Source organism: Phascolarctos cinereus, unplaced genomic scaffold (assembly GCF_003287225.1).
Source record: "Phascolarctos cinereus isolate Bilbo 61053 unplaced genomic scaffold, phaCin_HiC Scaffold_8;HRSCAF=390, whole genome shotgun sequence".
In the NCBI taxonomy this organism is placed as follows: Eukaryota; Metazoa; Chordata; class Mammalia; order Diprotodontia; family Phascolarctidae; genus Phascolarctos; species Phascolarctos cinereus.
Genome location: NW_027556291.1, coordinates 20,689,928 through 20,705,882, shown reverse-complemented (window position 1 = coordinate 20,705,882; position 15,955 = coordinate 20,689,928). Strand labels below are relative to the sequence as shown.

The following is a 15,955-nucleotide window of genomic DNA, read 5'->3' as shown; positions in this document are numbered from 1 at the left end:
TTAAGAGCTGGTTTTTGAAAAAAAATTTTAATAAAGCATTAGTTAATCTGATTTTTTTAAACAAGAAGAAAATCACATTATCAACACAAAAAATAAAAAATGAGAATTTATAAGAATTGAAGAATAAAAGGATTTATTTTGCCCAACTATATGTCAACAGTAAACAACAACTGAAATGAAATGGACTCATATAATATAAATTAATTCAAAAAAATTAATTAATTAATTAAGAATAAATTAATTCAAATAATATAAAATGTTGAAATAAAAAAATAAACAGAATTTAAATGACTCAATCTCCAGAAAAGAAACTGAACAAGCCATAAATGAAAGCCTAAAGGAAAAAAAAATCTGGGACCAGATGGTTTTACAAGTGAACTCTATCAAATATTCAAACAATAATTTATTCCAATATTGCATAAACTGCAAAAATGAAAAGAAAAGGGCTCCTGCCAAATTCCTTCTAAGATACAAATATTGTCTTGATATTTAAATCAAGGAAATTCAATATGGAGAAAGAAAACTATAGACCAAAATCCCTGATGAATATAAATGCAAAAATTTTAAATACCAACAAAGAGGCTAAAACAACATATTTAAAAAATTACATATTGTGCTGAGGATGAATTTGTACCAGGAATGCAGTAGCACTTCAATATCAGGAAAACTATATACATAACAGACATGAATTAACAATGAGAATCTCGGCAATCATATGATTACATCCAGAGATGCAGAAAAAGCTTTTGACAAAATACAACATCCATTTCTGTTAAGACATAAAAACACTAGAAATCTGAGAAACACATGGACTTTTTACATAACATGGTAAATAGCATCTATTTAAAACCAAGAGCCAGAATCTTAAGTAAAGGGAATAACTATAGGCCTTTCCAATAAAAACGAGGTAAAGCAAGGATATTCATAGTGCTAGAAATGCTAGCTATAACAATAAGATAAAAAAAGGAATCAAGGGAAAATAGCCAAATCACTTTTTTGCAAACATATTGGTCTATATTCAGAACTCTAACTCTAATCCAAACTGAGGTGTTCTTAACCTGAGGCCCATAAACATGTTCTTTTTAGGATTTTGATAAGTGTATTTCAGTATAATTGGGTTTCTTTGTAATCATAAAGACTGCATTTTATACATTTAAAACGTTATTCTAAGAATGGATCCATAAGCTTCACCAGACTGCCAAAGGGGTCCATCGCACACACACAAAAAAGGTTAAGAACTCCTGCCCTAAGTTAACTAAAAAAAATTAACTGAAATAATTAATAAATTCAGCAAAGTTGCAGAAAATAAAATAAATTCACAAAAACCATCAGCATTTCAGTATATTACCAATAAAACACAGAAGAAAGAAAAATTCCATTTAAAAATAGAGATGGGTAAAATATTTGAGAGTCTACATATAAAGATACACGTGAAAACTATATGAATGCAATTACAAAACACTTTTGTGAAAAGAAATAAAGACATAAATAATCAGAGAAATATTAATTGCTTGTCAATAAGCTAAGCCAACATAATAAAAATGATCATACTACTTAAATTAATTTACTTTTACTTATTCAGTGCCATAGCAAACCACCAAAGAATTACTTCAGAGAGCTAGAAAAAAATAAAAACAAAACTTAACTGGAGGAACAAAAGGTCAAGAACCTCAAGAGAAAAACCGAATACAAGTGGGAAGGGGGTCCAGCGGTACTAAATCTCCTAAGTATTGCTTGTAAAATAGAGAAGTCAATCAGTGAAACAAGCTACTGAAGCAAATGAATACAGTAGCCTGGCGGTGGATTAACTCCAGGAAAGAACTCACTACTGGACAAAAACTAGAAAGCAGCCTAGCAGAAATCAGATTTTGCCACCTGCCATATACCAAGATACATGGCATATATAGGCACATGACTTAGACATAAAAGATCACATCATAAACAAATTAGAGGGTAATGGAAGAAATTGCATTTTGGATCTACGAATAGGGGAAGAGTCCATAACCAAATAAGGAATAGAGAGGATTTCAGAAGGCAAAACAGACAAATCAATGGAGTTAAAATGAGAAGGGAAAGTTACCTGGGTCAAAATCTTTGCACAAAGTTTCTTCGATAAAAGTCTCTTTCCAAGATAAATCGGGAAGTCATTCAAGTTTATTAGAAAAAGATCTATTTCCCAATTGTTAAATGGTCAATAGATATGGACAGGTAATTTTTAAAAATTCTTAAACACACTCAAAAAAAGAGCATTTCTACACACACAATAGAACACAAAGACACTAACATGAAACTATCCATGTCCATTTCATATTGATATGTATGTATGCATGTGAGCATATATATATATGTATATTATATATATGAAAAGTATATATATATATATATACTTACACACATATATACATACATATACACACACATATTCTACATGCTATTTTCAGAACTATCCTATTTGCCTTTGGAACTTTTTTCGGTTCTCTTCTGTGCATTTTTAAAAATGTTATAAGAGCCCTCTTTTGACATCAATCACTATTGTTAACTGCTCTGATTACAGTCAGTTTTGCTGGCTAAGCTATTCTTGGTTTAAGATACCATCCTCTGGAATACCAGAACACAAGATCTGCTCTCTTTTATAGCAGAAGGTACCAGGTCTTCTCAGATTCTGATTGTGGTTCCCTGGTACTTGAACTACTTCTTTGTAGATGTTTGTAGTATTTTTCCTTTGATGCAGAGCTCCCACATCAAAGAAACAATACTGCAAACATCTAGAAAGAAGCAATTCAAGTACCAGGGGACATTCTTCAGATAGGAAGCATTTGGATATGACATTTTTCAGAATTTTCCTTTTGGAATTCTTTTTAGGAGGTGATCAGTAGACTCTATCTTTAGTTTGACCTCTAGTTGTATTAGATCTGGGCAGTTTTCATTTATAATTTGTTAAAATATGGTGTTCGGTATTTTTTTAATCATGGTTTTCAGGGAGACTGATGAGTCTTAAATTATCTTTTCTTGATCTCTCCTCCAGGTCAGTTGTTTTTGACATCAGACATCTTAAATTTTCTTCTACTTTTTTTTTTCCAATCTTTTGATTTTCTTTTGTTTTTTTGTTTTTACTTTTGAGGCATTTGGGGTTAAGTGACTTGCCCAGGGTCACACAGCTAGTACGTGTCAAGTGTTTGGTCTGAGGCTGGATTTGAACTCAGGTCCTCCTGACTTCAGGGCTGGTGCTCTATCCACTGCACCATCTAGCTGCCCCTCATCTTTTGATTTTCTTGCAATATTTCTTGAAGCCTCCTGAAGTATGTGACTTCTGTTTCTAATTTTCAGGGGCTCAGTTTTTTGGGTAAGGTTTGCCAATTTCCCTTCTCTTTCCCATTCAAGAATTTTTATTTCATTTTTAAAATCTCTCAACTCATTTCCTCAAAGTATTCTACATGAATCCTTGTAGATTACCTATTTTTTTCTTTTGAATGTCTACTTGCAGATATAATCAAGTTATTCTCTCCTTTTTCAAGATTTCTAAATATGTAATCTTTTTTTTTTATGATGGCTGCCATTTTCTTTGATTTACTCCTATTTCCAGCTTTCGTTCCAGAACTGGGACTTTACCAGGGTCAGGCTCTACCTCCTGTTGCATTTTTCAATGGGGTGTGTGGCCCCGCTTTTTCTTACCTGGGGGTTCCCTGGGATTTTGTATCATTATCCACTCCTGAAGTTAGATTTCCACTATCTTCAGGGTTCTCACTGGCTTCTCAGAACCCCTGGACATGGGCTATTCTGATCTGAATTCTGTAGTATGTTGCTGGGAGGTTCTTTATTTGCTTACTACTGTTCCCCTGGGCTTCTTTCTCCGCGCAGCCCCCTGCCATTCTCACTGCTTCCAGAGCCTTGCAAACTATGTATGCCTTGTTTTTGGTGAGCAGCAAAGCTTGTTTCGCTTGAAAGGTCTTCTTTCTTATTGTCCATGGAATTCTGGCTCATTTTTGTGTAGTTCTGAGGTAGAAAAAGTCACTTACTATAGATCCTCATTAAGCATCTAGGTTATTATTTGGCTTTGTGTGAACCTCCCAGTTTTCCTGTGCTGGGTATGTATGAACTCGGATATCTGCTGTCCATTCAGGTGGCCATCTTGGCAGGAAGTGAACAGGAAATTTCAAAGGAAGAAATCGAAGGTGTCAATAGTCATATGAGAAAATGGTCTCGATGACTAATTAGAGAAAAGCCAATGAAAGCAACTCTAAAGTGGAAGAGGAGAAGTACTTACATGTCACCTACTATGTGCCAGGCCCTGTGCTAAGCACTTTACAAATTTCATCTCATTTGATCTTCACAACAACCCTGAGAAGTAAAGGCTATTATTATCCCCATTTTACAATTGAGGAAACATAGGCAGACAGAGGTGAAGTGACTTGCCATTATGGAACTCAAGTCTTTCTGATTCCAGGTGCAGCACTCTGTACCACCTAGCTGTAGGCACAAGGGGAGGAGCCAAAATAAAGGAAGAGAATGGGGATGGCAGTGGGCACAATCTGACGGAGAAGACGGGAAGGGACTGGGTTTGTAAAGAAATTACTCTTGACAAGAAGGGTTATCACTTCATTGGGGACACAAGTGAAGGAAGATGGTGGGTAAAGAGGCCTAGCTTTTGAAAACATAAGAAAAAAACTACTGGTAGAAGCCCATCTATACGATAAGAATTCCTGGAAAAACTGGAAAGCCATTTGGCAGAAAAGATCATCCTCTATGTAAACTACACAATAAGCTTCAAGTGGATATGTGAATCAAATATATAAAAGTCACACAATTTGGAGAGAAAAAAAAAGAAAAACAGAAGGAGCTAATTTTCAGACCTATGGTTAAGGGGAGAACTCACAACCAAACAAGGGGCAGTAATCACAGGAGACAAAAATTGCAGTATGTTCACAAAATTAAAAAATGTTTTTACATGAGGAAAATCAATGCAACTAGAAGAAAAAGCTGTCAAATACGGAAAATCTTGGCATCAACTATCTCTGATAAAAGCTCAATATCTAGGTGACGCAGTGGATAGATCTCTGGCCTTGGAGTCAGAAAGACCTGAGTTCAAATCTGGCCTCAGACACTTGATACTTACTAGCTGTGTGACCCTGGGCAAGTCACTTAACCCTGACTGACTCACCAAAAAAAAAAAAAAAGGTCAATATCGAAGATACATAGGGAATTGATCCAAAGAGGAAGGTGAGGGATTCTGTTCCTGTCCTCCTCCCCAACAAGTATGTCAGTGGTGGAAACAGCTAAGGAGTTCCTGAAAATTGGAACGTGTCCATATTTGAAAACCAATTACTATACTGATTCACTGAGCACGTCAGCATGGTACAAGGGAATGAGAGATCTTTCATTTCAGGCCTGGCTCTGCCACTCTTTACTTCTGTGGACCAGTTTCCTCATCTGTCAAATGTGGGAGTTGGACTATAGGATCTCTGACATTTCCTTCCAACTCTCAATCCTGGATCCAAATCTTGCCTCCCCATTTCACCCCTATTTACTTCACAAAGTGAAACTTCAACCAAATCTCTGCCCAAATTATAGCAGCACAAATTCTGAATTAGTCAAGTCTGAATTAATGTAATTTATTATGCTGAGAAACCCAATGAAAAGGCAAAGAAAATTTGTTGATATCAACTACATATTTGTCTTTGGGAAATTTTTGTTACTCTGCAGTTTTTCTTTTTAAACTACCAAAGGGCCTTACTTCTTAAAAACCTAGGAACTTAAAAAACAAAAAACAAACAAAAAAACCCCCTGACTCTTGCCTGCTTTCTTGTCTTATTTTCTTCTCTCCCCAGATACGTGTCCCTATCTTCTGAGGCAGAGTGAGAAGAAATAGAAAATTCAGCTATTTGACTGACTGAGAGTAGAATTTGGCCTGGGAAATACTGATCTAGGCCACTTCTACAATCCTTTCTAGTTCTAAGCTGAAAACTGACTCTGAGTAATACTAGCTGCACCTTAAGAATACAAGGCAGAATTTCTGATGAAGTTGTAAATTGGTTCAGCCATTCTGGAAAGCAATTTGAAACTATGGCCTCAAAGCTATTAAACTCTGTATACACTTTGAACTAGTGATATCACTACTAGGTCCATACCCAAAAGAGATCAAAGAAAGAGGGAAAAGACCCATATGTACAAAAATATTTATAGCACCTCTCTTTGTGGTGGAAAAGAATGAAAACTGAGGGGATGCCTATCAACTAGGGAACAGCAGTACAAAACTGTGGTATATGAGAGTGATAGAATACTATTGTGCTATGAGAAATGATCAAGGAGGTGGTTTCAGAGAAACTTGAGAAGACCTGTATAAATTGATGCAAAATGAAATGAACAGAATCAGGAGAACAAGCTACAAAGTAACAACAATCTTGTAAAGGTAATCAAATTTGAAAGACTTGGTAACTTTGATTAACATAATTATCTACCACAGTTCCAAAGGGTGCTCATGATGAAACAAGCTATCCACCTCTAGACAGAGAGCTGAAAGACTTCAGAGAACAAACTGAAAAATATTTTTTCTTTTTCTTTCTTTTCTTTGCTTTTTACTTTTTTTTTTTAAACGTAGCTAATATGGAAATGTTCTGCATGACTACACACATTGGTAATGAGCTTTATCTATTTGCCTTCTCAACAGCTGGAGGAGAGAACTTGGAACTGAAAAAATAAGAATAAAAAAGTCTCTGTGCTTTAAAAAAATAAACAAATGAAGTGAAAAAAATAAATCAAATAAAGAGTAGTTTGAATTAAAAAAAAAGTTCTAATGATGGGTAATGAAAAATGAGTGAGGTTTAAACAAAGTATAGTTAAAGTTATACTACCTGATTGTTAATATCAAATATTACAAAATCCATTTCATTTGTTAAAATTATCCTCTGAAGAGCACTGCTACCACAAAGATGCCACGCAACACAGAAGAGGTGATATTTGTAGTGGCCAAGCAGAACTGGGAGAGAGTCCAATGTTAAATGTCAAAGCTGCCAGACTGCCGGCCAGCTTTTTTGGTGGATGATGCCCTTCCATTCTCTAGTGAGAGTCCTAAGCACACAGCAGTCGACATAAGGGATGGCACTGAACAAAGGAGAAACCGAGGCCATGTATGTGACCAGGGTAGCTAGGGGGCGCTGCAATGGAGAGGAGTCGGGAAGACTCATCTTTCCAAGTTCAAAGCCAGCCTCAAACACATACTAGTTGTGGGACCCTGGGCAAGTCACCTGACCCTCAGTTTCCTCATCTGCAGAATGAGTTGGAGAAGTAAATGGTAAACCATTCCAGTATCTTCATCAAGAAAACCCCAAACAGAGTCATGAAGATTCAGACAAGACCGAAAGCAACTGAACGAAAGCATGTGACCAGCAAAGAAACTCTCCAAAAACAAAAAAACCTTCAATTTTTTTTATGTGGATCATTTGTACCAAATGGCAAATCCTATCCCGGGTAGTGCTGGGTCACTTCACTGTACTGCCACACTTAGGACATACTTAGAAAATCTAAAATCATTCTAAAAGCACAATAAAGCAAAACAAGGACATATGCAACAATTCCATCTCCCCATCGTTAATGGAGAATTGACTATATCAGGTAATGTGAATAATGAAATCCTAGAAATTCAGTCGCTGGAGAGGACTTGAACATTAACTAGAAAGCTCACTAGGTTTTATTCAGGGCTCTTGAAATTAAGAATATTTTATATTTATAAATCTTAGAAATAAGCTAATGTATTCATGAGTACGTCTTATAGAAAGGAATCCTTTTTGGGTTAAAAAAAGTGAGTGATAAATCATCTAAGTTCACATCACTTTTTTAAAATCCCTTTTTATTACCACTGAGGGGCTGGCTATGAGTCACAAAGGCTCATCAGTATATATTTTGATTATGTTTGATTTACTCAGGTATAACTGCATTAGTTACAGTGGTTGCCAACATTTGTCTTCAAGTAATTCGTCCAGCAGGAAGAAGGATGGGCTTAGTTCATGATTCCATCATTATAGGCTCCATTTTTAGGACAAGTGAAGGAGCTTGGTTCCACTCAGCTGGCAATGCCGATTACATGCCTGTCACTTATACAAGGTGATCAAAGACCAGGTGTATTTGTATACTTTTGTTAAGTAATTGTTTAAAGGGAAAAACAGTCACTACAAAACCTAGTTGAAGTTGATGATGAAAACAAATCAAAGATTTATGGAATTTGTTCTTGTCTATTACCATATCTTTTCATATTTGATTTTTAGAAACTCTTTTTAAAATGAGCAGTTATCACTAGTCAAGACACAGATGTTATTTGTAAAGAATATAAGTTGAAACTAATTCACATCAACTTAGCTATTTACCTAAGTATGTGGTGTTAATTTTAGTTCAAAGCTATGCTTTTAAGCTACTGGCAATGGTAAGAGAAGGAGGAGGAGGAGTAATAATAATGATAGCAAGCATTTATGTAGTACTTTAAGGTTTGCAACAGCACATTACATCATATCTCATTTGATCCTTACCACCCTATGAGGTAAGCGCTATTATTATCCTCATTTTACAATTGGGGAAACTGAGGCAGACAGAGGTTAAGTGACTTGCCCAGCTAGTAAGTACCTGAAGCAGGATGAGAACTTAGGTCTACCTGACTTCAGGTTTAGCACTCTCTCCAGTGGGCCCCTTGACAAAGAAATAGAATGGTACCAAGATGACAGATGCACAGCCTTAGTCATTTAAAACTGTTCTGTTATATTCAAATAATGTGCCTAGTTCTGCCCTCTGGGGTCAAGCAGAATAAGTCTATGTGATGATTCTTCAAATATCTGAAGATAACTATCATGTCTGCCCTAAACCTTCTTTTCTTCAGGCTCAACATTCCCAATTCCTCCAGCTGGTCCTTTTCTGGCCCTTCACTATCCCGGCTAGTAATGTCCTTCCTCAAATACGTCACCCAGAACTGAATCTGATAATCCAGATATGGGCTAACTAGGGCAGAATACGTTACAGAGGCCTATCGCCTTCCTAGTCCTGGACGTCAGGCCTCTTTTTACACAGCCAGAGACAGGAATTTTCTTGGCCACTCTAAAATTCCTTTTTCAAACTACCCACACATTCTCTCATCTGGTCTTTGTGAGGTCGAATTTTGTAACCCAAGTATAAGACTATACATTTATTAATATTGAATTTCACCTTCTTTGATCCTGTCCAAGGTTACAGCATGATAAGCTCTCTTTGATTCCTGACTCTATCACCCAGTGTTAGCTCTGCCTTCCATCAGTTTGTAATCTGCAAATCTGCTCAGCAGGTCATCAATGCACCAAACCCTAATCATACATCCAAGTTTTGCCAATTGTATCCACAGTGCCATTAGCGCCACAGTGGGTACTTACTACATGCTTGCTGAATTGCATGAAATGAATTGATTTTTAAAAAGTTCAAGAAAAAAGGAAAAGTCTCTTTAAAAAACATTTTGGAATGACTAATTAAAGTGTAATCTTTAGCATTCTCTGTAAAATAGCTTCTATACAAACTGAAAGCTTCAAAGGAACACAGAGTGGCCTAGCAGCAGGACTGCAGACCACAAGGATGACATAGTGTGATCTTTCTGCCAACTTTTTCTGTTTCTGATGCCAAAGAAGAAAGATCAAGAGAGAAGAACCTAAATGGAGACAAAAGGTGGTTTGGGGGCCTTCCCTAAGATTAGCAAGAGAGTTCTATTTCAGGAGAGAGACTAGCTAATTACTAAGGGAAAAGCAGTAGTGTGACGAGGCCATGCCATTTCTGACTTGCAATAAAGTCAAGCAGCAGGAGCAAAGGCCGAGCTTGCCAGGAGTCTGGAGAGCATCTGGGAGGAAAGAAAAGCTTTAGTTAAGAACTCACTAATCAAAGTGAGTTAGTGACAAAAGTAATCACAGGTAAGTTTCTTTAAAGCTTGATCTACATTATATGTTTTTTCCTCAGGGTAAAACTTCCCATAAGCTTGTGGAACCCAACATAGAGCACCACAGGTTATCAGCTGGCAGCTGTCACAAGTGTAGCTAGACAGAAAGTTCCTATAGCACAGGCCTTCCATTTCTAAATCTAGCAAGAGGACAGCCAGAAAACGTCAACTGGAAAATGGGAAAATTCACTAACTTTTTGTCCTTGAAAAAATAAAAACATAAAAAGGGGAGCTGAGAAGCAGTTCACTATGGTCATTACCTTAAGCTCATCACCTCTTACCTGTACTACTATTACTACAATAACCTTCTCACCAGTTTCTTTACTTCTAGTGTCTCCTCTAGCCAATCAGTGCTTCATGCAGCTGCAAGATTATGCACAGGTCTGACTACATTACACCCCTGCTCATCAATCTTCAGTGGCTCCTTATTGCCTCTAAGATAAGATACAAATTCCTTAGCCTGGTATTTAAGACCCTCCCAAACCTAGCAACCTAACCTGTCTTATTTTACATTATTCCTCTTCACAGTACTACATTCTGGGCAAAGTAGACTGCTGGCTGTCCCCTGAAACCAACATTGCATCTTTCGCCCCTGTGCCTCTGCGTAGGCTGGGATCTGTGCCTGGAATGTACTCCCAGTTCTCCCTAGCTGAGCATCTCCTCTTCATCTTCCTTAATTTTCCTAGAGCACTTCATCTACATTTCTCCTTTCTCAGTCTCTTCATTCGATCTCCTCCCACTATTGCAACAGCTTCCTCCAGAGACTAGCTTCTATTGGAGGTATCTTGTTATTTGCAGGTTGTCTTTCCCATTAGAAAGTGAGCTCGAGGACAGGAGCAGTGTTTCTTCTGCCTTTCTTTTTATCCCCAGAGGTTGGCACAGTGCCAGGGACATAGCAAGCACTTAATAAATGTTTAGTGACTAAATTTTTTTTTCCATCATTCCAACTTTAGCTCCTGGAGGACAGGGATCATGCCATTATTATCTTGGCATGTACCTGGTATAGGTGATTTACACAGAGTAGATACCTAATGCTTGCTGAAGTGAATTTTTATTTTCAAAAGATTTATTTTTTTTCAAATAGGCAATTGGGGTAAAGTGACTTGCTCAGGGTCACACAGCTAGTAAGTGTCAAGTGTTTGGTCTGAGGCTGGATTTGAACTCAGGACCTCCTGACTTCAGGGCCAGTGCTCTACCCACTGAGCCACCTAGTGCCCCCCTTGTTTTCAAAAGATTTAATGCAGAAATATTGTCAAAGGATTTTCAAGCTACAGTTTTCTATATAAAAGCTACTATAATGGGAATAAATCTTGTAACTTTATGGCTAAAGCAATGGTTCTACGTCATCGCCACAAAAGAAAAGCAACTAGGAGAAATGGAGTCAAGATGGCAAAGTAAGAGGAAGCCTTTTTGCCTAGCTCCTCAAGCACACCTCTTCCACAAGAAAACACAAAATGCACTAGACTGAATTTTGATCTGGAAAGCAAGAAAAAAGTCACAGTGAGTCATTTTTCCATCCTGTGGAAGCTTAGGGAGACAGACAAACAGGTCTGCAGACACTGGGGAAAGAGAACTGGCCAGCAGTGCAGATAAGGAAGCATTCTAGCCCCCAGGGCTAGAAAGAGGGCTGACATAGAACACCAGGACAGGAACCACCAGAGCAGGAGAAAATCCCAAGAGATCCCTGACCTCGTGCTAGGCACAAGAACAGATACCATCTGAGCAGAGAGGAGGAGTTGTGAGGGAGCATGGGGCCATCCCAGGCATGGCCTGAGCAAGAAACAAGTTCCAGAACAGCAGTGACTCAGTTCTAGCCTTTAGCACAGTGTCTAAGCTTATATAAACAGGGCAAGAGGCCCAGACCAAAGGAGAGGCAGCAGTTTAGTAGCTGTGAACCTTCAGAACCTTCAAGCAGGGTAACAATGACTGAGTCTGGTATCATTCCACCGAAACTCTCAGCTACACGAAGCCAAAACACCCAAACTTGGATCAGGAACCTGCTGAGATCAGACCAGGAGGGCAGGGAACAGACCTCTGCCCTCAGATCACACCAATGTGGGAGCAATGGAAACTTGCCAGTTGTCAGACTGAGCTGTGAAGCAGCAGAAAGATATAAAAGGACAGAAGTTTGGGTTAGAAAGCTCCCCCCTCCCCCCAAGAAGTACAAAGAGCCCAGTACCGACATAAAGTCCAAAATCAAAAAGTAGGCTGGGAGAATAAGCAACCAAAAGCAGAATCCCACCATAAAGAGCTGCTATGGTGCCAAAGAAGCTGAAAACACAAACGCAGAAGAAGGGAATGGCAAAGGCCTAAGTCAAGAGTAGATCATACCTTTCTCTATCCTGACAACTAAACATAATGCCTTGAATTTACAGTTTCTACCACACGAAGTAAGTTAACATGGGAATAAAAAGGTCTGAACTCTGGACACTGTCGTGTATTAGTCTTTAGCTTGTTAATGTGGTGAAGCCCTTTATTCTCAACAAGATAGTAAACACCTCAAAAACAGGAGACACATTTTCCCGCATAGGTCCACAGACAAAGCTGGAAGAGAACTTAAAGGTTTAGTCTAGCCCCTTCACTTTAGAGAGGGAAACTGAGGACCAGGGAGGTCGAATGATTTGCCCAAGTTCACACAGGTAGGAAATGACACAATCAGAATCTTAGCTCAGGTGCTCTGATTCCAAATCCAGCTTTTTCCACCGTATCGCACTTCTCTTTTGCATCCTCCACAAATGCTTGGTACATCCAGAGTAGAGCATAGGGTAAGTGCTTAATAAATATGAGATTATTTTGATGATGCAACTGTCTGCTAGTAAAGCAATGGAAAAGCCACAGAAGAGCTGATAAATGCTTAGAGTGGGCCATAGGGGCAACTCTGAGAAACAAAAGTAGAGAAACAGGGAAAAAAGGTGTTCTTAATTTAATTCTCATCAACAGTAAGGGGGGAGCACCAATAAAAGGAAATCAGGAACTGCGAGAAGCTGAGATTCTAAGGAAAAAAAGAAAATCAGCAATTAAGCAACTTAATTTTGCGAAAACGAAACTAAGGAGATTATAGGAAATCATGTTATTCTTTCACTGTAGAACTCAACTAGGACTTGAGAGTACAGATACTGCTATACGTGAATATATATGTATGGCCAGACCACAATATTTAAAAACAAACAATGACATGGCTCATCTTCTCTAGGGACCAATGGAAATACAATGCAGGAAAACATGAGTCAATCCCTACAAGAGACTGATATTAGCCATGTGATCTACTTGGAAATCAGGCCCTCTCCCCCTCACCATCCCCTTTATTCTCCAAAGAAATACAGAAGATAAACCTTCTACTGTGCTTACATGTTCCTTTCATGCATGTCATGGTGGAAGAGCACAACTCAATGACCCGGACAGCAGCTGATCCTGGCTCCACTGGTGGCACTGTCAAAATGGAAATCTCCAAAGAAGACACAGAGGAAGAGAAGCGATTAGATTTCGATTGCATTCCTGCCAGTATCTGCCCAACAGAGGATCTTCAACACTCATTACCATTTAATTCTCTGACAGAGAAGATTTTAATTTGGAAACCAAATTTAGAACACAGAGATAAGTGCAAGAATGCTCCTTTCTATGCAATTAGGGATTTTATTGGTCCAGGAATTTATAGAGGAGGAACCTCCAGCACTAAGGCATTAAATGACTTGCCTAGGGTCACACAGCCAGTATCTACCAAAGGTAGAGTCTGAACCCAGGTCTTCCTGGCTCCAAAAGAAGGTCTTTCTCCATGACACCATGTTGTCTGCAATGAACTGAGTAAATTTCAAAGCATTCAGAGCTCTCCACAATATACTACCAGCATGCCTTTGCTCATGCGTTCTACACTTCAGCCAAACTGGGCTACTTTCTGTGCCCTAACATTCTCTTATCTCTGTGGCTTGCTCATGTGGCTCCCCTGTGCCTGAAATTCCCTCCCCATATTTTACCTACTGAATTTCTTCGCTATCTATTAACGTTCAACTCAAATGCCGCCTCCTCCATAAATCTGTTCCTCATCCTGCCGGTTGGTAACAACCTTCCCCAGTGGATCTCACATAATACTACTTTGCACTACAAATGCATTTGTTAAGTAATATTGTGAATTATATTTGCTTGTATTGTAAATTTCAATTTTATCTCCCCAGTGATGAGCACTGTGTTCTGCACGAGTAGTTGCTCAATGTTTGTTAAAAGACTATTTCAAATATCGTGATAACCTATCTACTTGTACGACTATGAGCAAGGAAAAGCATTTTAGACACATATGATCATATGTAAGGTCTTTAAATAATACTTTCTATTTAGGATAAAAAGGTGCTATTAGTATGTCATCGATTCCAGAATGTACACAGACTTGCTTTTAAAGTCATGTCTTTAAAAAAAAAATCATTTTGAATACAAACACAGAAAAGCTGCCAACCTTAAATCTATTTACATGTTAGATGGTAGTAACTTTAAATGACTAAATATATGCTCAAACATTTTAAGACAAATGTCTTGAAAAATTAACCGAAGGAATACGTTAGTGAAGTAGACTCAGATAAGGCCCTGGAGATTAGAAATTCAGAGTTCAAATAATTAAAGAGTATTCCCTGTTAGACATCACACTATGCTAGGTACTACTAAGATCTTCTCTTCCTTTAATTTGCCAATAAGCATGAAATGGCCATCACATCATGGTTTCCCTGTAGACTAGAGCATCCTAAGAATATGGTTATCAATCCCTAAAAATAATAGTTATTTTCAGCAGCCTATATCCCTATTGGGATACAGCAAAGCCCTCATCTGTAGCCTGAATCCATAATGTTGTGTTTATATTTCAAGCATCACTACAAGAATAAATATGGAAATTATTTATTTTGGGAATTTGACTGTATTAGGTTGACTGCTTGCATAATGGTGGGCTCAAAAGCTATATTTCTCACATTCCTTCTCATTTCCTTCATTATCATTCACAATAAAAAAGGTGGCTTCAACATGAAAACAAAGATATACATTTGGCTTTTTAAGGGGACTGGGTGGGGTCTGGATCTGGCATTAACCTGGGATAAGCACCTCCTGGTGAGCACACCATTGCAGAATGGCAACTGGTCTGTAATTGATTTGGATAGTATAACACTTAAAATACTGTAATACTTATATACTGCAAAATAATTATAGAATGATGAATTATTAAAACACCATTCTCCTCTGAAAGATATCTTAACAGATGTGCCAACCTAGTCATCTTAGGCAATCAGCCTTGTAGTAGCATTTCCGCACAAATATCCCTTAATTTCATAAAGACTGATCTACCATGAACTAAACAGAATTGATAAGGAGGAAGAATTAATTCATTTTTTATAACAGGTTACTCCAAACTTAATGAGTTGTCAGAAGCAAATCATGTTTGACAGCAGTGCCTTTTGAAAAACTAGGATACTACAGCACAGATCTATAAGTCACCATAAATACCAATAAGAGTAGGAGGGAAACAAATTCCTGGAATATCAGCGTAGTCAGGCAATCAACTGGTATGGGAAAAACACCTATGAAAATGGGATGGTGTAAAGAGAAAAAGTTGGGGAGAGATCTCAAAAGGAGGAAAGGGTGGAAAAACTCTCAGAACGGGCGTGATGTCATTAGTAATGCCATGAGGCTGGAAATCTCAGTTTTCAATTCAATTTGTTGGGATATTTTCCCCCAAGTCAATGTAGCCCTCATGACAACATGGTATGGTGGAAAAATTGTTTTGCTTGACTATGTAGTTTGTTCCAAGAGTTAAGTTTTTATTTTTATTTTTCAGGAGGCAGGAATGAGAGAAAACAAATGCTCAACTTTTATTTTTTTAATATAAATTTTAAAATTATTTTTACAATTATTATTATTTTTTAAAAAGGCTTGGATTGAGAGTCAGGAGAGAACTAGAGTAGAACTCTTCTGGACCAAGGGCAAGTCACCTTACCTTCTTCTGAACCACCGTTTCCTCATCTATTGTGTGGATAATACATGCAGGAC

At 37.8% G+C, this 15,955-nt stretch overlaps 1 protein-coding gene across 1 annotated transcript in view; it reads right to left on the bottom strand.

The window, feature by feature from the left end:
* The window catches only part of CHM (CHM Rab escort protein), a 179,623-nt gene that overhangs the window by 29,785 nt on the left and 133,883 nt on the right, over window positions 1-15,955 (bottom strand). The window contains 1 exon segment of the mRNA XM_020964591.2: window positions 13,283-13,379. Within this exon segment, the coding sequence (XP_020820250.2) occupies window positions 13,283-13,379 (97 nt within the window).